The sequence below is a fragment of the Pseudophryne corroboree genome, chromosome 6 (assembly GCF_028390025.1).
Source record: "Pseudophryne corroboree isolate aPseCor3 chromosome 6, aPseCor3.hap2, whole genome shotgun sequence".
NCBI classification, from domain to species: Eukaryota; Metazoa; Chordata; class Amphibia; order Anura; family Myobatrachidae; genus Pseudophryne; species Pseudophryne corroboree.
Window position 1 is genome coordinate 526329532 of NC_086449.1, and position 20721 is coordinate 526350252.

Below are 20721 nucleotides of genomic sequence, written 5' to 3' on the forward strand. Positions count from 1 at the left end.
GTAAATGAGTATGTTATATTGTTGTAAAATTTTATCCTGTATCCAGATTCTACAAATGAATATGAGTAATCAGGATTCAAAATAATGTGACATACATTGGGAAATGATATTTTCTTTGGATAGACTGGCTTGGGTCACTTCACAATGTAGTAATAATATACAAAGCTGTTATAATATGATGATATTAATATTCGATTTATAACAATTCATAAGTGCAAAACAGCTTATCAGGAAGCTTCATGAAAAATCATATACCGAATTGTATACAGTATTGCAATAGTTTTGTCCTGTATTTAGGTTCTACGACAAGCTTTACAGTTAAATACTATTACTAAAGACATCCAAGCAGTGTCGCTTATAGTGGGACATTATTTCCTTAGAGAGAAAAACCATAATCACCACACATGAAAAGTAGCCATGCTGTTTACCACAGGTGGTTATTTCCATGTTTCAACATTAGATCTTATATCCAGATTCTAAAAGTATATATGAATCATCGGGGTTCCAAGTGATATGACATAAATTAGACACTGATTTTTTCTTCAGAGAGACTCACTTGGGTCACTCACAATGTAGCAATAGTATCTGAGGCTGTTGCAATATGATAGTCTTGGTGTCTAATTTGTAACAACTCATAGATGCAAAATGGCTTGTCTGTAAGCTTCAGGAGAAAAACTGTATACAATGTTGCAATGGTTAAGCCCTGCATCCAGGTTCTACTGCAAACTTTACAAATCGACACAGTTGCCAAAAGTTCGAAAAAATTCACTTATACACCTGTATTTAGACTGGTCATTGTGTTTTAAATTGTTACCCATAGTGTACTCTGTTATATTCTATTACCATAAATTTATAACAATTATAGATCAAAGGGTTTTCTGATAAAGATGCAAAGCAAGTATACACATACTGTATTATGAAGGTCTAATTACAGCCAATTATATTCTATTACCATTAAGGAGTAAAGGAGGGTTCAAATCCATAAGCTCACAATACCGCAGTTTTCAGGAGTGTGGCATTTGTGCTGGAGATCATCCAGCAGGACTCCTTGTTAGAGGGACGATATCCGAGGTGAAGCACCAAGTCAGGAGTCCTCGGAGGTTGCAAAGTTGAGACGCTGTGTGTGGTATGTGCATTGCGGGGTGCCAGGGAGAGAATCAGCACTCCTTTACTTCTCACTGAATTTACCACTAGGGCTACAAATAATAACTGCCACTCCGCTACTCTACAATTCCTAATTAACAGGTTAAGGTCATCATATTATATCCAGCAACAAAACCAATATCAGTGGAAATCACACATATATGGCTGACGCTTTCTATATTGGCTGTAATTAGACCTTCAGTTTTTCTCCTGAAGCTTACAGACAAGCCATTTTGCATCTATGAGTTGCTACAAATTAGACACCAAGACTATCATATTGCAACTGCCTCAGATACTATTGCTACATTGTGAGTGACCCAAGTGAGTCTCTCTGAAGAAAAAATCAGTGTCTAATTTATGTCATATCACTTGGAACCCTGATGATTCATATATACTTTTAGAATCTGGATATAAGATCTAATGTTGAAACATGGAAATAACCACCTGTGGTAAACAGCATGGCTACTTTTTGATGTGTGGTGATTATGGTTTTTCTCTCTAAGGAAATAACGTCCCACTATAAGTATTTAGTAACAGTATTTAACTGTAAAGCTTGTCGTAGAACCTAAATACAGGACAAAACTATTGCAATACTGTATACAATTCGGTATATGATTTTTCATGAAGCTTCCTGATAAGCTGTTTTGCACTTATGAATTGTTATAAATCGAATATTAATATCATCATATTATAACAGCTTTGGATATTATTACTACATTGTGAAGTGACCCAAGCCAGTCTATCCAAAGAAAATATAATTTCCCAATGTATGTCACATTATTTTGAATCCTGATTACCCATTTGTAGAATCTGGATACAGGATCAAATGTTACAACAATATAACATACTCATTTACTCTGCTGAAGCCTTATGAGGATTGCAGGAATCACTGCATTTTTCTGCAGGTTAAGAGTATAGTATAGGACGCCAGGCCTATAAGGACGCTGCAGTGGCTAGTATATGAAGTGGCTAGTTATTAAGTGGCAGCTAATATCAATAGCAGTGTTATACCTGTGTTTCATTGGTTGCATCTTCAACTGATATTTGGAATTGACTCCTGTCTCTCCTTTTCACCAACAGGTAACTACAGCAGAGAGCTGATCACTGTGTGTTTATTGCTAAAAGATATATTTGGTAACTACAGCAGAGAGCTGATCACTGTGTGTTTATTGCTAAAAGATATATTTGGTAACTACAGCAGAGAGCTGATCACTGTGTGTTTATTGCTAAAAGATATATTTGGTAACTAGAGCAGAGAGCTGATCACTGTGTGTTTATTGCTAAAAGATATATTTGGTAACTACAGCAGAGAGCTGATCACTGTGTGTTTATTGCTAAAAGATATATTTGGTAACTACAGCAGAGAGCTGATCACTGTGTGTTTATTGCTAAAAGATATATTTGGTAACTACAGCAGAGAGCTGATCACTGTGTGTTTATTGCTAAAAAGATATATTTGGTAAATTGTTAAGTGGATTAATATCTGTAGTCAGCAAAAACTTTGTGATTGACTGGGGCTTAGTGATCTCACATTTGGTAGTTGATTAACACCTTTTGGTGGAGGGTTGCTGTGTGGGGGAGGGGGTTGTAATCACAAAGAGCATGTGTTTGTAGACTTACTTAACCAGTATAGTATAGGACGCCAGGCCTATAAGGACGCTGCAGTGGCTAGTATATGAAGTGGCTAGTTATTAAGTGGCAGCTAATATCAATAGCAGTGTTATACCTGTGTTAAACCAAAGGAAAACAGAAGGTAAACAAACTAATAAGATAACAAACGGACTGTGTTACAACCTAAATACTCTGGAACTTTATGTGGCCTCTCCTCGCCTCAAACATGAAAACACCAAGACCAGGCTTACCACCTCTCTGTCTGAGAACATCAAGTCTGCCCCTGGGCCTAACCATCAAGATGAACAGGGAACTGTGGGGGAAGAGCACCAGGACCAGGATCAGCAGGGACATCCCCATTGCGTCTGAGTATGCCCCCCTCATTCTCCTACCCACCCGAACTAAGATCTGATCAAAATGTTATCCCACTCCTACTTCTGCCACTAGTTACCTGCTATTGTGTTTTTTTTTCTCTCCATTGCTCGCTTCCAACCCACCATGTGTTTTTCCTGTAATGTTTACCTCCACTGATTGCACACCTTTCCATTGTGCCCTACATGCAGGGTACATCATACTACTACATAAGCATCAGTTTTCCCATATATGAACTTGGCCCTTGTATGGCTCACCTCCCACAGTGTAACCTTCAAAGTGCGCCCAACATGGCTGCCCCATATGGTACACTTGTGGATGGGATGAAAAATACATGGACCTTGTGGTTTTGTTGGAACCCTACTCTAAACTGTAGGACTCTGAAATCACCCCCATTTTGTGTCATCTCTTCTAGGGGTAGACTATTCCACCCTGGGTAATCCTACGCTTAGCGCCCAAGATGGCTGCTGCACTTGGTACCTATAAGGGTGGAATACACAACCCTTGGAAGTTATTACCCAAAATGCCTGCACCAATCCTGCGTTATGCTTTCTGTGGACTTAAGATTTTTCTTTTATGTCTGTGTTGCTTGTCTATTGTTGTATTACTCAAATCCTCTGTATCATGTGCATTGTTTTTGATGTCTGTAAAGCGCCTTGAGTCCTGTTGGAGAAAGAGCGCTATATAAATAAAATTATTATTATATTATTATTAAGAGTCCATCCGTATGCATTTGTGCAATTACCAATAACCTAATGGATGTGACCAGTATTTTCCAGGAGAAAGGAATGTTCTCACATTAATTCTTCACCAAACCACTCACTTTTCCCTCGGTTCACTCTCTCATCCACAAAATTGTGGTGCACTCTGCAATACCAATTTCAGGCAACAGAGGCCCCTGTGTGGACAGCAGAAGTGTAATACTTAACTTATTTCCAAATTTAATTCTTCCTCAATCTATATACATTATCCGGACTCCAGGTCGACACCAAAAAGGTTGATACACCTTAGGTCAACACCAATTGGTTGACACACCTTAGGTCGACATGGCCAAAAGGTCGACATGAACAAAGTCGACGTGGAAAAGGGTTGACATGAGTTTTTCAAATTTTTTTTATTTTTTTAACTTTTTCATACTTTACGATCCACGTGGACTATGATTGGGAATGGTAACCTGTGTTGAGCGCAGCGGCAGTGGAGCGAGGCTCCTTGCCCGAAGCATGGTGAGCGAAGGCAGCTATGCGTAGGTCGCGGTGCACTAATTGGGGTTACCGGTCACTCTACGAAGAAAATGACACAAAAATCATTAAAAACTCATGTCAACCTTTGTTCATGTCGACATTTTGTCCATGTCGACCTAAGGTGTGTCGACCAATTGGTGTCAACATAAGGTGTGTCGACCTTTTTGGTGTTGACCTGGAGTCCCAGACCCTTATATACTTACCTTATCTTTCTGACACACTCTCTCATCCAAAACGGGTAAAACCCATATGAATCATCAAGTTATTAACCTACTATCTACAGTCATACCACACTGGACATGCCTGATCTCATCTGATCTTGGAAGCCAAGTAGTGTTGGGCTGGGTCAGTACCAGAGAGGGAGACTCTCTGGGAATACCAGGTACTGTAGTAATACAGGGTAGCTCAATCACCCGACTCACATTGGAAAGCAGAAGTGTACTTTACTTCCTTCCAGACCAGACTCTCCACTCTCTCATTGCCCATTCGATGGCAACGGATGGGCATAAGCAGAAGCGACTTGACTTCTTAGGTCCTAAGCCGTGCAAGAAAGGTGCACTAATCCACACGTACAATTCAGTGAAGGAATAGATCTGTAATTTACTCCCACACTTATTCTGTTTACTCTTTGGGTGCCTTGAGTCACTCAGCCAAACCCCTGTTCTCTCTAATTGCTGATATACTATTTTTTTATTAGAAATTTGATAAAGAGAACAGTGTAATAAAAAATTTCCGCTCTGTAATATCTCTTTTCATACTTACTCACCCTCCAATGTTTGAATACTCTCAGGAATATTATTTCATGTAACAGAGTATAAGTGAGCAATCCATTTAATATGCTTTTTAAACCCCCCTTTTTCTGACATCTCCAGTCGTCTGCATGTATGTTTGTCTCGAAAGGTAATAAAAGTTAAGTTTTAAATACACCTATATACTAACCGCATAATTATTTGTAAGTGTGCCCCAGATAGACCAAACAGTCTTCTTCGCTTCTTAGTAAAACCCCACGAGAAGTAAAGTAAGGATTACTCTTATGATGACTGAGGAAGTATGAGATATGGCTAAGACATTATGGAGACTATGGAGAGGTGAGCATTAATGAACCTGGGTGCAGGTGAGGGACCCAGGGGCCCATATACACCGCACACCCTTTATAGATTATAGATACACCACTGCACAGATGTGTTTTATAGGTCACTTATACAAAGCAATGGTTTCTAGGGCTAACTCACTGGAGAACATTTTTCCTACACTTACTTATAAGTATTAAAAAAAGGTCTAATGAAAATGGGTTCTGTTCACTGTTACTATAAGCAGGCAACTTATGCAGTATAATTAATTAAAAAACTGACATATGCCTGGTTTGTGGGATGATGAGAGTAAATTAATAAACTATGTTTCTTATTCCAGCAATCCTTCATATGAAGATTTCCAGGTTTATATGAGGCGCCGACCTTGCCAGTGCTTGAACTCAAACATTTTATTGCAAAGTTCCCTTTCTGGCTCTTTTAAAATAGAACCCTTGTTATACGATTGCTGTGTGTATATTATGACTCTTATGCCCTGTCACTGTTTGTTCAGCATACTTACAGATTTGGTAAACAGTTCTGCACGGGGCATGAATACATACGCACAGACCTGTTTGAAGTTCTGTCGCACTCCATAATAGTACCTATCATTATCTGCCAGCATCATCAGATTAAAAGCTTGTGTTGGACATGAGCCAAAAATGTCCCTGCCAGTTTAAACTCCTGTGGTGGTCTGGCTCCTGGTATGCTAAACTCATGGAGGTAAAAAGACCCTAACACTGTTATTTTGAGTGACACTGGGAAAATTGGCAATTTATAGACAGTAGTTTTTTATTGCAGATCTGTGTGGTAGAAGAAGGTTCTTACAATATGGCACCCATCTTAAATTAGCACTTGGTTAAATGCCCGTTTATAGAAGGGGCTGGACTTAGTTGCTGGTGTCACCATCATCATGAATCTTTACACCAGGCCTCCAGTACCTGCATAAGATATATGCTTTCTAAGAAGCATGTCTGAGGATGTGATAAAGTATAATTATGTATCTCCAGGGGGCGTTCTACACTTATTTGAACATATATTTACTATATAAAACTAAAGGGTCTATCTATTAACTATGGGGTCTATTTACTAAGCTTTGGATGGAGATAAAGTGGATGGAGATAAAGTATCAGCCAATCCGCTCCTAACTGGCAGTTAGGAGCTGATTGGCTGGTACTTTATTTCCATCCACTTTAACTCCATCTAAGGCTTAGTAAATAGACCCCTAAGTCTTGGAGATAAAGTACCAACCAACCTGCTCCTAACTGTCATTTTTTAAACACAGCCTGCTGTAACATGGCAGTTAGGAGCTGATTGGCTGGCACTTTATCTCTCTCCACTTTATCTCTCTCCACTTTATCTCTCTCCAAGGCTTATTACATAGACGCCTAAGACTTGCCTTCTCTCGCCAGAAGTAAGCGGACATAACTTAAGATACATAACAACAATCTAAGTATGGATCATTTTAGTGCACAGACTCAGTATGGCAATGTTTATATCCACTCCACAGCCCAGCTCTAAATGAGGACTTTCCCATGGGAGTTCTTTTAATTGTGCTTCAGAGTGTAATAATTGCATTCAATAAATAATTCTGTTTCTTGCCATAAGATGCAAGATCAGCTCCTGACATAAACACTGAAAACTTTCACATAATTATATTAGCCACTCATACACAACCTAAAACCAAATATGTTATTCTCTTTTTTATTTAGCAGTCATTATAAATTAAACATGAAAAGTTATTTGTTATCAAAAACTGATCACAGTGTAAAGAAAATTTAAGATTTAAAACAGTCAAATAAGAGTTCTTTACTATAGTTATCCTAGTACTAATCTACAAAATCCATCTCTATGATCTTCTTACAAAACTACATTTACTATAGAAGTAGACTGCATTATCCTGTAATGGAACATGATTTAGGAAAGATGTAAGTCACCAGCTCAGGGAAGACAGTGGGCTCACTTACGTTTGTTACAGTATCTGCCATTCCATCCTTCCTTACACTGGCATTTGTTGGGTTCAATGCAGGTTCCATGTGAGCCACATGTGGGTTCACAAACAGCTACAGGGAAACAATGTAAGCTTAACATTGTAACACAACTAATACAAAACAATAATATGTATACTATCACATATATAAGGTTATAATAATTTGATACCATCTGTACTACTTTAGAGCATCTACAATATACTGTACAGAAATGAATACATACTGTGAAATGACACCTTCCAGATTATGCTCACAAATAAATGTTTATGTACAGTATACTTTGTGCTGTAGCACATTCCTGTTTGCATTCTGTTTATGTTTTTATGTTCGCATTCTAGGTTTTCTCATGTACCTGTTTAGGCCATTATGTGGTGAGTCTGTGTAACTACAGCCTATCTCCTGGTTGTGTGGCCTGTGCAGTCTCACCTGTCAGATAATTAGGCCATTATGTGCTGAGTCAGTGTAATTGCAGCCTGTCTCCTGTATGTGTGGCCTGTGCAGTCTCACTTGCCAGATAATTAGGTCATTACCATGTGTCTGGCTTCCAGCCATCCTGATTGGGGCTTGCTTTCTTTATTACCCAGCCTGCCCTTCACCTGACGCCGGTGATAGATATACGTTCCTGTTTGTACTTGTGTCCGGGCCCTGTCCTATGGTGGAATCTTGAACCTGTACAATCAGTACTGTAATACTACTTGTGATATCCTGACCAGTTGAAATCCTGTGTACCCTGTCCTGACAGAATCCTGAGCTCATTACCCATCACTTGAGTTCTTGGCTTCAGTTAGAACCTGTCAGCTCATATGAGATCCTGTCTGCCTGTGTTGGACCCATGATCCGGAGAGCTTGTCAGATTGGTACCTGAGCAGAACCAGTTGGCCTTGTATTCAGGTTTTTGTGGAGTTTCCACACAGACACTGCTTGCCTGCATTTCTGTATTATGACACCTTTGAGCATTGTTGCTTTCACAGTTTATTTAGTAGCTTATAACACCTTTAAGCATTGTTGCTTTCCTAGTTTATTAAGTTGCTTATAACATCTTTGAGCATTGTTGCTTTCACAGTCTTAGTTTGGGTTTCCTCTTGTTCACTCTGTGCGGACCTAATTCGCCCATTCAAACACGGCTGCTATAGGAGAAGACTAGCTTTGCAGGTGTCAACCAACCACTGGGGGGAATAACAGAGTCAGAGGCTAGAGTAGATACTCAGATCGAAACAGGCAGTCAATTTACAGAAAGTAAGCAATTTCTCCTTTGCTTTCCCTATCACTTATATAACAGAGTTCACCTCTCTATTAGATCATTCAGCTTGCCCAGCAATGTTCTCACTGCCTCAGGTACCAGCACTTTTATAGACATAAGCTCCACCCCAGCTCCATCCTAATTGGCTGGTTTTAAATCCATGTTTTCTTCTTCCAGAGTCTGATCTGCTGCAAGAGAGCAGAATCTTCCCTAAGCGTACGTGTGGTAACTCCCTTACATTGTCACATATTCCTCCTCCCTAGCATCACCAAATCAGGTGGGTCAGACAACATATGGAAATTTCATGATTATGTACAATGTGGTACTAAAGTATTTGTAAACCCTTTTCTTTGAAACAACACAGCTGAACTGTGATGAATTTGTTTAAAAAAAAATTATTTATTTGTTAAGCTAAAAGAAGTTACGTTTTCTTAAGAAATAAATAGTTCAAATAAAATCACCAGTTACTAACATACTCTACTATTTTCACAATAATGCAAAAAACTAATTTAGTATTTGAAATTAAATTAAAACAGCCATGACAAAAATGATTATAATATATCACTAGTAAAATCTAAATACGACTGACCATTACAATGTTTTAATTTACAAAAAAAACTCAGGAATTTCTTCTCAATAGTCTTACTTGCAAGACCACTAAATGTGTTGCAGCAAATTTGCTAAATGTTTTTGAATAATTATCATAATTATAGTTCACTACTTACGTTTTGAGCAGAGATCTCCTTGGTAGCCTTTGGAACATTTGCATTTGTTTTTACCACTGCATTTGCCTCCATTTCGGCATGGCTGGTGACATTTACCTAAGGAATCCCACAAAAGCACATACCATTCTTAAATTACAAATCTCAATTTACATAAACATCAATCATCCTTATCCGTAAAGGAAATGAGTAAATCCACCTTAAGACTGGTGTTTATTTCAATATATTTATTTTCCTTTCTTTGATCTAGGACATTTTGCAAAGTACCAGACACATTCAATTTACTAGGTTCTTTTTTGTTATGGAAACAAAATCTAAGTAGTCTGCAATTCCCATGACCATAGGCCATACACAATGTATGTACCAATGACTTCATATTTTGAACAATAATAAACATTATAAAGAATACAATATGTGGACAAAACAGATACCTGATTACACATTATTACATACTCAAGCCCCAACCATATACTAATAAAATACAGAAACATAATCCTGTGTCTATATTCTGTTGTATGGACGTTCTTATAAGGCCCCTGTCACTGTTGCTGTGTTTCTATTGGGCAATAAAAAGATAACAAGCAAAAGAGCAGTGATCATTCATTAATATGCAGATAGTTGATGGCTGTCCACCGATAAGGCCAATTGGCACATCAGGAAAAGTGAACAGAAAATATTGCCAACATGTGCTTTAAAGTATTGACTGAAAAATAAACTGTATCCTCACATTATAGTTATACAATATTTTCAGTAATTTATCAAAGGAACGTAATTAGAAATAGTGGGCACTGGCACAAACAGAGGACGTGGTATGGGTGTGTGGACCTGGTCATGCCAAGTTGGGGGCATAGCAGCACCTCTTTGGAAGACCTGCACTCCTGGCAGGCCTGCAACCCCCCTTCTCTATAGCCCTGTATGTAGCCATCTCATAAGTCATTGCTTAAATTCATTACATGTACATTAAGATGGTTTCTAACATAAATAATACAATAGAATTAAGACATAAACGATCCGCATAGCAAATTATATTTTCATACCTCACTCTACTGTTTTGGCACCCAACTTCATAAAATTTAGCCACACATCATAAATGTTTAATAATTCTTATTCAACGTAAATATTGTATTCCAGATGTTCATTTACTTTATTTAGCCAAAATGAACAAGCAACTACAGCACCAACCTCTAATTCCATGGGCAGCACAGTGGTGCAATAATTAGCATTGCTGCCATACAGCCCTGAGGTCGAGTTCAGTTCCTGTCCAAGGCACAATCTGTATGGCATTTGTATGGCATCCCAGTGTTTGCATGACTTCCTCTGAGTGCTTTAGTTTCTTTCCACACTCCAATAACATACTGTTAGTTTATTAGTTGGATTTTGTAAGAGCCACTGGGGCAGGACTGATGTATAGTATATGACTTAAATATTCTCCGCAAAGCGCTGTGGAATATGGGGGTTATGCAGATGTAACATGTGCAGAGAGATTTAGATATGGGTGGGTTATATTGTTTTTGTGCAGGGTAAATACTGGCTGCATAATTTCTACACTGCAATTTAGATTTCAGTTTGAACACACCACACCCAAATCTCTCTCTGCACATGTTACATTTGCCCCATCTGGAGTGCACATGGTTTTGCCCAATTGTTTACTTTTTGGGTTTGCTTGCAAATCTGAATAAGGCCCCATGTGTGCACAGTGTGCTCTATAAATAACTGGAATTAAATAATGTTGTTCATGGATGGGGTTTGGTAATTTTACTGTATATATTTTATAAAGCAAATTCATGCTGCTGGTACATCCTACTATACCTCTTCTGTGTTAACTGTAAGTGAGGGGGCAGAAACCCATTCGAACATGCTCCAATAGTGTCATGTGAACTGGAGGTTTGAGCACTAGTTATACAATGGTAAGTAATTTCCTAAATGGGATCCTTATTTGTGAATTCACATACATGGATATCAACCTGTTGTCAGAGCCGGATTAAGGGGGGGGGGGGGGGGGGGGCAGGGGATACGTACCCCGGGCCCCCCTTTCCAAAAGAGCCCCCTGCCACACCGCAGATCGGATCTCTCTTCCGATCCGATCTGCGGTGCTGTGCTCCCCGGCTCCCGTCCTCACTGCTGCAGCTGCGCACAGACAGGACAGCTGAGCTGAGCGACGGCTCAGCTGTCCAATAATGTATCAATGAAACAGCCTGCGTGCCCAGCCAATGACTGAGCGGCAGGCTGCTTCATTCATACTTTATTGGACAGCTGAGCTGTCGCTCAGCTCAGCTGTCCTGTCTGTGCGCCCACTGCTGCAGAGGGGACGGGAGTGCAGGGCACATACGCGCACGCAGGGGGGGGGGTTCTGAATACCTGGAAACCCCCCCTTTGCACCGATGTATTGGCTCAGATGACCAATGTAACTGGCCCATGCTGCATGCTTAGAACCCCCCACCCTCGCCAGGCCGATCGCTGATGTTTTTAGATGCAGCCGCAGCGCTGCCATCGGGTCTACAGACAGGGATCGTGGCAGGGGTAGTCACAGAGGTACCGCGTTCAGGGAAGCTGCTGTACCGCATACAGTAGCTCCTTGGCTACAGCGCAGCGACGGACAAAAGGTGAGGAGGGAGGTGCGGTGGCGCACACGGTGGGTTGAACCTGGTCTCTGTCTCTCACTGGGCGCAGGCCAACCGCTGCCGTTATTGAAGTTGTCGGCAGCCTGGTGTGGCATCAACCTTTTTGTTAAGGTGCCACAGATGGCTGTGGCAGAGAGCGGGGGAAGGGCGCACCAGCATTGGGGAAGGGTGGTTTAAGCTGAGAGAGGAGGCAGGGGGGCTGCACCCGTGAGTGGGGAAGGAAGGACTGTCTATGAAGTGGAGGGAGGCATCTACGAGCGGAGTCCGACATCGGGGGTGGAGGGAGGCATCCACGAGTGGGGTAGGGGGGTTCGCCACTAGTGGGAGAGGGGCGCAGCAGCGAGTTGGGGAGGAGCAGCAGCCCACCACTGCCGATCGGATCATTGTTTGACAAAGTAGCAGCACAGTGATTACACCTCCGAGCTCCTCAGCTGTGCCTGTCCTGTGGCCAGCCAATTAGGTAGCACCATGTGTCTGAGCAAGCTAGTGTAATGAATTTATCACAACAGGAAGTCTACACTCTGCACATGAAACAGTAAGTAACCACTAATAAGACATGGTGTAGAATATTAGAAAATAAGGTGGGTACACAGTGTAAAATAGGGGGCACAAGTTGGTTGTACATAGTGTAGAATAGGTGGGGATAACCCAAACCTCACCCTGGCCATAGCCTCTAGTCCCTGGTACCCTATACATGGTGCCCTACCCGAAACCACTAGACTAACCCCAATGCCCTAGTCCTTGAACCAAACCGCTAAACCAACCCAATGAAGCAACCCTGATGCCCTGTCCCCAATGCCTTAGCCCCTAAACCAAACACTTAATCTGGCCCAGGCCACTGTACCAAGCCTAATACCCTACCCCTAATGCCCTCACCCAAACCCCTACTAGCTCTAATACCCAAAACACTAGCCTAGACCCCTAAACTGTCCCTAATACCCTAACCTAAACCACTAAACCAACCCTAATAGCCTAACCCAGATGAAAACCAATGTGTAAGTTCGATACGGCAGTGGCACTCACGGGACTTGAAAATCTACGTCTCGGTAATTTAACACCGTCTACAGGATCCTGAAGACGGTATTAAATTACTGAAACCTAGATTATTTCACCTGTGACCGCTGTATCCTGAGTCTTTATTTCTGATTTTCAAGTCCCGTGAGTGCCACTGCCTTCTCATACTGTCTATCAGGTTCACTGACCTGTTTGGAGGCACCTGGGCAATGTCTGCTTTAGAAGGGAGTGCCGGCACCTTATTTATATATATATATACATATATATATATATACATACACATACACACGGCGGAAACCCCCCCATGAAAATCCTGTGTTTGCCCCTGGGGCAGGAGGTCCGCCGTGTGCTGCTTGGGGAGGCAAATATATATATGCATATATATATATATATATATACAGAGAATCAACTGGTGGCACTCTTGGGACTTGCTATCACAAATTGCTCAGACCACTCGTGTGGATGATCAACGTTTCGATTGTTTAATCGTCTTCAGGATACAGCATAATACAAAAAACAAACATTTATAACTCACCCTGTGAATGTACGCCGTCTCACGCCGCCGGGCTCCGGGCGTTCGTCTTCTCCTGATGACGTCACACCTCTGCGACGTGCGCTCTCCGGCGCTCACACCAAGTTCCGAACTGAACTCACGTTGCCTAGCGACGGGAATAGGCATAGACATGTGACATACTTCCACCACCACAGTGCATGTAGATTAAAGATTAAAAACAAATACAAAAGCAGTTCAATTTGCCCACCAATCTGCATTGGAGTATTTTGTGATCAGACATGTCAATAAATACTGAAAGTACTTTATATATTATAACGGGATACCCTATTCCTCTCATTTACAGGAAACAGTTTAAGCCAAAATTTTCATTGAGACCATGTGGGGATACAGTATTTAGTTCATGTATCCACCTTGCCTCACACTGCAATAGACATCTGTCTCTATCACCACCTCTGATCCTTTTTTCCACTTGATCAATAATCATGTATCTCAATGTTGATAACCCATGTTTGTGCGTTCTAAAGTGCCTTGCTACCGGTTGTTCCTGGGCTACTATTTGTCCCTCCATGGCTTTTCTAATAGATGACCGGTGCATATTCATTCGTTCCTTAAATTGCCTAGTGGTCTTCCCTATATAGAGAAGACCACATGGGCACCGAATGAAATATACAACATGAGTACTGGTACATGTTAAAACTTTCCTTATAGGGATCCGTTTGCCGGTATGCGGATGTGCAAATGTGTCACCTTTTTCCAGGTAACTACATGTGATGCACCCCACACACCGGTAACATCCTGGCTTCCTTGTCAGAAAGTTTGATTTTATACACTCTTTGGTGTTTTCAGATATATATTATTTTTTACAAGCCACTGTTTAAGGTTTTTGCTTCGTCTGAAGCTAGGCATTAATCTCACCTTTCTCAATGCTTTTAGGTCAGGGTCTGTAGTGACTAGTGGCCATAACAATTTAGTTTCCTTGACCACTAGCTGACTTTGTGTGTGAAATTGTTGAACAAATGGCATTCGGGATGAGTCTTCTTGAGACCTCCTCCTTTCTGTTAGCAATTGCTCCCTTGGTATCTGTAATGCTTTGGTTTTAGCTTTAATTAATTGGTCATATTTGTAACCTCTGGCCATAAATTGCATAACCATGCAATCTATTTCCTTGATTGTCTTCTCCATGTCATCAGAGATTCGATGAACTCTGATAAACTGGGAAAAGGGGAGTCCTTCCTTGGTTGCTATAGGATGCTGACTTGAGTGATGCAACATATTATTGCGATCTGTTTTTTTCTTGTAAAGAGAATTTTATGGCCAGAGGTTACAAATATGACCAATTAATTAAAGCTAAAACCAAAGCATTACAGATACCAAGGGAGCAATTGCTAACAGAAAGGAGGAGGTCTCAAGAAGACTCATCCCGAATGCCATTTGTTCAACAATTTCACACACAAAGTCAGCTAGTGGTCAAGGAAACTAAATTGTTATGGCCACTAGTCACTACAGACCCTGACCTAAAAGCATTGAGAAAGGTGAGATTAATGCCTAGCTTCAGACGAAGCAAAAACCTTAAACAGTGGCTTGTAAAAAATTATATATCTGAAAACACCAAAGAGCGTATAAAATCAAACTTTCTGACAAGGAAGCCAGGATGTTACCGGTGTGTGGGGTGCATCACATGTAGTTACCTGGAAAAAGGTGACACATTTGCACATCCGCATACCGGCAAACGGATCCCTATAAGGAAAGTTTTAACATGTACCAGTACTCATGTTGTATATTTCATTCGGTGCCCATGTGGTCTTCTCTATATAGGGAAGACCACTAGGCAATTTAAGGAACGAATGAATATGCACCGGTCATCTATTAGAAAAGCCATGGAGGGACAAATAGTAGCCCAGGAACAACCGGTAGCAAGGCACTTTAGAACGCACAAACATGGGTTATCAACATTGAGATACATGATTATTGATCAAGTGGAAAAAAGGATCAGAGGTGGTGATAGAGACAGATGTCTATTGCAGTGTGAGGCAAGGTGGATACATGAACTAAATACTGTATCCCCACATGGTCTCAATGAAAATTTTGGCTTAAACTGTTTCCTGTAAATGAGAGGAATAGGGTATCCCGTTATAATATATAAAGTACTTTCAGTATTTATTGACATGTCTGATCACAAAATACTCCAATGCAGATTGGTGGGCAAATTGAACTGCTTTTGTATTTGTTTTTAATCTTTAATCTACATGCACTGTGGTGGTGGAAGTATGTCACATGTCTATGCCTATTCCCGTCGCTAGGCAACGGGAGTTCAGTTCGGAACTTGGTGTGAGCGCCGGAGAGCGCACGTCGCAGAGGTGTGACGTCATCAGGAGAAGACGAACGCCCGGAGCCCGGCGGCGTGAGACGGCGTACATTCACAGGGTGAGTTATAAATGTTTGTTTTTTGTATTATGCTGTATCCTGAAGACGATTAAACAATCGAAACGTTGATCATCCACACGAGTGGTCTGAGCAATTTGTGATAGCAAGTCCCAAGAGTGCCACCAGTTGATTCTCTGTATCATTGGTGTGTAATACACCTAGGAGGGCACCAGGGCATGGTGATATTTCTATGGAAGAGTGCCGACCAGAATTGCATATATATATATATATATATATATATATATATATATATATATATTCTGCCTTCTCTATTAGGGGCCCCACTCTCTTAAGTGCCCCGGGCCCCCCATGGTCTTAATCCGGCTCTGCCTGTTGTAGTCTACGAACATTTGGCTGTCACTATGAAAATACAGTTAATATGGAGCCAACACACTCAGATAGTGATATCTTGTCTACATCTGTCAGGTAAATTATATAACGTCATATCTGAGGGGCTTTGTGCGCAATTTTCTCTGCAGGCTTCTGGGTTCAGTTGGGGATGTGTCTGTGCCTCTTTGGCAGGCCTGTACTGCCAGGCAGACCTGTGTCCCAGTGCAATGGCATTAAAGGCTACTGTACAACCTTGGGCTAATGATAATGTATAGATCAGGGCTGGCCAAACCGGTCCTCGAGATCTACCAACAGTTCATGTTTTCCAGGCCTCCTGGAGACCTGTAGAATTGTCAGTTGGGAATGAATGCAGCACATCTTAATTAGTAATGACTACACCTGTGCACCAGCTAGGTGATCTGGAAAATGTGTACTGTTGGTAGATCTCGAGGACTGGTTTGGCCAGCCCTGGTATAGATGGATGAAGTACACCACTCTTTAAATGTTTACAGTATGCACTTTATACTGTAGTTCGGAGTAAATCTAGTTAAAAGGTTGTGGCAATGGGGCAAATTAAAAGATGGATGGAAGTTATGGATGGAAGTTTAAAAATAAAGTTTCCCAGAATTTGTATGCTACACATGCAAGCAGGCAATATTTCCCCTGTATGATATCACTTGAAACCTCCATCGCAACAGGTATTTCCAGGTGCATCTTTGCAAACTGTAGCTGAGCTTTCTCTTAACACTAAACCAGACCCTTTGAGCTTTATTTGTTGTTTTAGATATATATAGAAAGATATTTTTTTCTTTTGTTTCCCCCTTACATCCTGGCTGATAGGAAAATGTGAACACATCTCTCTCTCCTTCAAACATCACCGTTACAGTGGCATGTGTGAAAGGCTTTGATGCCAAACCTCTGAAAATTCTTTGATCTTGACATAAATAAAAGCAGGTTGCTGCGGGGGTTACAATTTATTACTTTTTAACCTAACACAGACAAAGGTCACACGATCTCGGAATTTCAGCATACAGTAATTGGTTCTGGTCACTTACTTGTTTCACACTGATCTCCCTCATAACCTGATGGGCAGATGCACTTTCCTGGATAAAAACATGTTCCTCCATTTAGACAGTTTATTGTACAGTTTGCTGCATGAAAAGATGAAGAGTAATATTTTCAGTCATAGTGCTATATAGCAATTTTGTGCAGAGACATATGTGTATAGCCTCTGTGATTTATTAAGCTCTTTTGGATTTTTTAACTATGGTAACAGTTTTCTTTTTCATTCTTACTAGGCTATTAAAGTTTTGATATGTTTCCTATATAGTCCTACAAGTCATATTAAATTAGTATTTTTGCAGGTGTATTATTTGTGTACTAGTTACTGTACCACCGCATCAAAATGATGGAACAACATAACAGTAATGTTAACGCCGGTGGCTGTGTGCGCGGAACGGAGTAACAACTGAATTGCTCGGTCGGTTGCCAACCAGTGGCCGCCGATGCAAAATACACTTGAATTCCCTCCATAGAGGTGAGGACCAGAATTAGCCTTTTATTATATAGGATATATGCACCTATGTCATTATCTTATAAGATGGTATTAGAATGTACAGCTGTGACACAGACTGTTGAGGTATGTAGTTTTGCATTGATTCTAAAAACTTCACTGGCTGCCTGTAAGATGGTGAATCATCTTCAAGATTGGCTTACTGAGTTTCAAAGCAATACATGACCAGGGCCCAAAGTACCTGATGCAGCTTCTGACCCCATACTGCCCCATTCGAATACTGCGATCTGTAGATGAAGGACTTTTAGCAGTACCTAGAATCTCCCGTAAGTCATCTGGGGGTTGAGCTTTTAGTCATGTGGCTCCGACTCTATGGAACTCACTTCCCCGCACAGTGCGAGAGGCCCCAACTATAGAATCCTTCAAAAGTAGACTCACGACTTTCCTATTTACATAAGCATTCCCATAATGTCCCTTTAGTATCTACATGCTTCTGTATGTTATGAAAAGCTTCATAATGTACTTCATTATTTTCTGTACTATATTATGCTATGTACCCGTTAAGCGCCTTGAGTCCTATTGGAGAAAGAGCGCTATATAAATAAAATTATTATTATTATTATTATTATTAGTAAGAGTAATGTGCTGGTCATGGATTTTACCTATGCTTACATAATTATATACTTAATAATTAACTCATAAATACATAACTATTTATTGAAATATTTTCAGGCAAAAATATTGAAGCAAAACAGACCGACGGCAGGGCCTGGCACTGGGCAAATTAAGGCATTTTCTTAGGATGCCAAGGTGTACAGTGCACCTAAACCACTGAATGCCTAGGACCTGGGCACTGCTTCTGTCCAGACTAGTGCTGTAAATTGTACACAATGACAATGGGGGTAATTCCAAGTTGATCGCAGCAGGATTTTTGTTAGCAATTGGGCAAAACCATGTGCACTGCAGGGGAGGCAGATATAACATGTGCAGAGAGAGTTAGATTTGGGTGTGGTGAGTTCAATCTGCAATCTAAATTGCAGTTTAAAAATAACGCAGCCAGTATTTACCCTGCACAGAAATAAAATAACCCACCCAAATCTAACTCTTTCTGAACATGTTATATCTGCCTCCCCTGCAGTGCACATGGTTTTGCCCAATTGCTATCAAAAATCCTGTTGCGATCAACTTGGAACTACCCCCAATTGAAAATCTGATACATAATCAAAAAGGTTTAGAATCAAACCAGTTACTAGTTGGATAAACACAGTTCAGGTCAAGGTTTTAGGTTTGTACATATTAGCAGCAGGTACAAATAGACTTGCAGCAACAATAAACTTTACTCTTGGTTGCGGTATTGAAAATTACAGAACTGGTAGAGTTCAGACCAATGATCTGACACGTCCATAGTGACGTTATAAGCCGACAACCTATTGCCTATCTGCTGATTGATTTTTCTGAGATAAGGATTCCACCACTTGGGCTGTAAGGTTGAGATATTGAAGTCAATGCGATGGAGGGAAGGGGGATTGTTGTATCATTATTGTCTGAATGCTGGTCTATGGGTCACTGCAGTTTTCAACATTGCAATCAGTACAATAGTTCATAATGACCTCAAATTTAGATAGTAGGCAATTTGTTTATGCAAGGCACGCATGCAAATGCAATGGAATGATCCACGTGTATTCAAATAGGGATGTATCTGAATAGCCTTGTGAATGTTCTAAAATACCTATAAAATACCTATAAAATGTAATTGCTGTATATTAGATATGAAATTAGTTTACAGTTATCAATTACACTACGAGCCTGATTCAGATGCGGTCACAGTGCAGCAGGTATCCTCTTCAGTGACTGAACTGCGAGGCATCACTATTGTAGCAGCTGCCCACAAGTGAACAGAGATGCTCACCGGAGCCATCGCAACATGCTCAGCAAGATCAACTCCATGAATGCCTCCATGGCAGCACAGATTAGCCACAGGACCTGCAATGCTGGCACCATGTTTAATGCGTATGAGATCATAGTCACACACCGAGATATGCTCAGAAACGTTCATGAAACACCTGCAATTTTGCAGACACTTCCCTTTACCTCCCCCAAACTGCCTCTTCCAGTCAATCACTTTGGGACTGATTCCTCATTGTGAGCAGCATCGCAAATGTACCTTGACGCATGTGAACTGTCGCCACGATGCATGCGTAGTCTACTGATAATCGCCAAGTTGCAACAACATCGAAGTTGAGACCGCATCTGAATCAGGCCCAATAAGCATTAGGTCAACCTATGAGGTTAAAAAGTCAAGGAATAATGCTGCACCATTACAGAGGTGTCCTCATACATCACTGATTCAATCACGCCAAACAACCCCTCTTGGCATGCCAGGACGCATGAGAATCTTCTAGAGTTGGGTGCCATTTTTGCTGAAAATGCATCTTATTCACAATGCAATGTGACTAGGACGCACGAGGAGACTGTGCTGATTAATTTGATATGACACTTGTATATCTGTGTGCGACTGAGTCTCTGACTCTGTATATGAAGTACAACGTAGCAGCTGCAGTTTTTTTCCAATACAAGTTCTGTTCTGCTTCGTATACAGACTCAGTCACACAGAGTATACACACAAATAATTGAATAACGGTCCTCAAGCGCTGCTAAGTTCTCTAGAGGTATCCTGATGATGATCCCCTGCGTGTTGTCAATATAGGTGGAAGAAAACAAATTATCCAATGTCCCACAATGTACTGTCACCACTGAATGCGAAACCCTCCTACTCACCGTTACTCAGTGAGATGCGTTCACATAAAGGTTTCTTTATATTGACTGTTGTTCTCTATTCACCGATATTGATATGAATGCTCACATAGAATAACACTCACCTAGGCCATAGGCCCTATATGCATCCAAAGGTTTCTTTT

At 40.8% G+C, this 20721-nt stretch overlaps 1 protein-coding gene and 1 pseudogene across 2 annotated transcripts in view; one reads left to right on the top strand and one right to left on the bottom strand.

The window, feature by feature from the left end:
- The window catches only part of WIF1 (WNT inhibitory factor 1), a 151525-nt gene that overhangs the window by 11964 nt on the left and 118840 nt on the right, over positions 1–20721 (bottom strand). For both annotated transcript variants that reach the window (XM_063930491.1, XM_063930490.1), the window contains 3 exons: positions 17346–17441; positions 9391–9486; positions 7402–7497 (listed from right to left, as the gene is read on the bottom strand). In XM_063930491.1, coding sequence (XP_063786561.1) covers positions 7402–7497; positions 9391–9486; positions 17346–17441 — 288 coding nt within the window. The remainder of the gene's footprint in view (positions 1–7401; positions 7498–9390; positions 9487–17345; positions 17442–20721) is intronic.
- On the top strand, positions 4643–4761 carry LOC134936889 (5S ribosomal RNA; annotated as a pseudogene).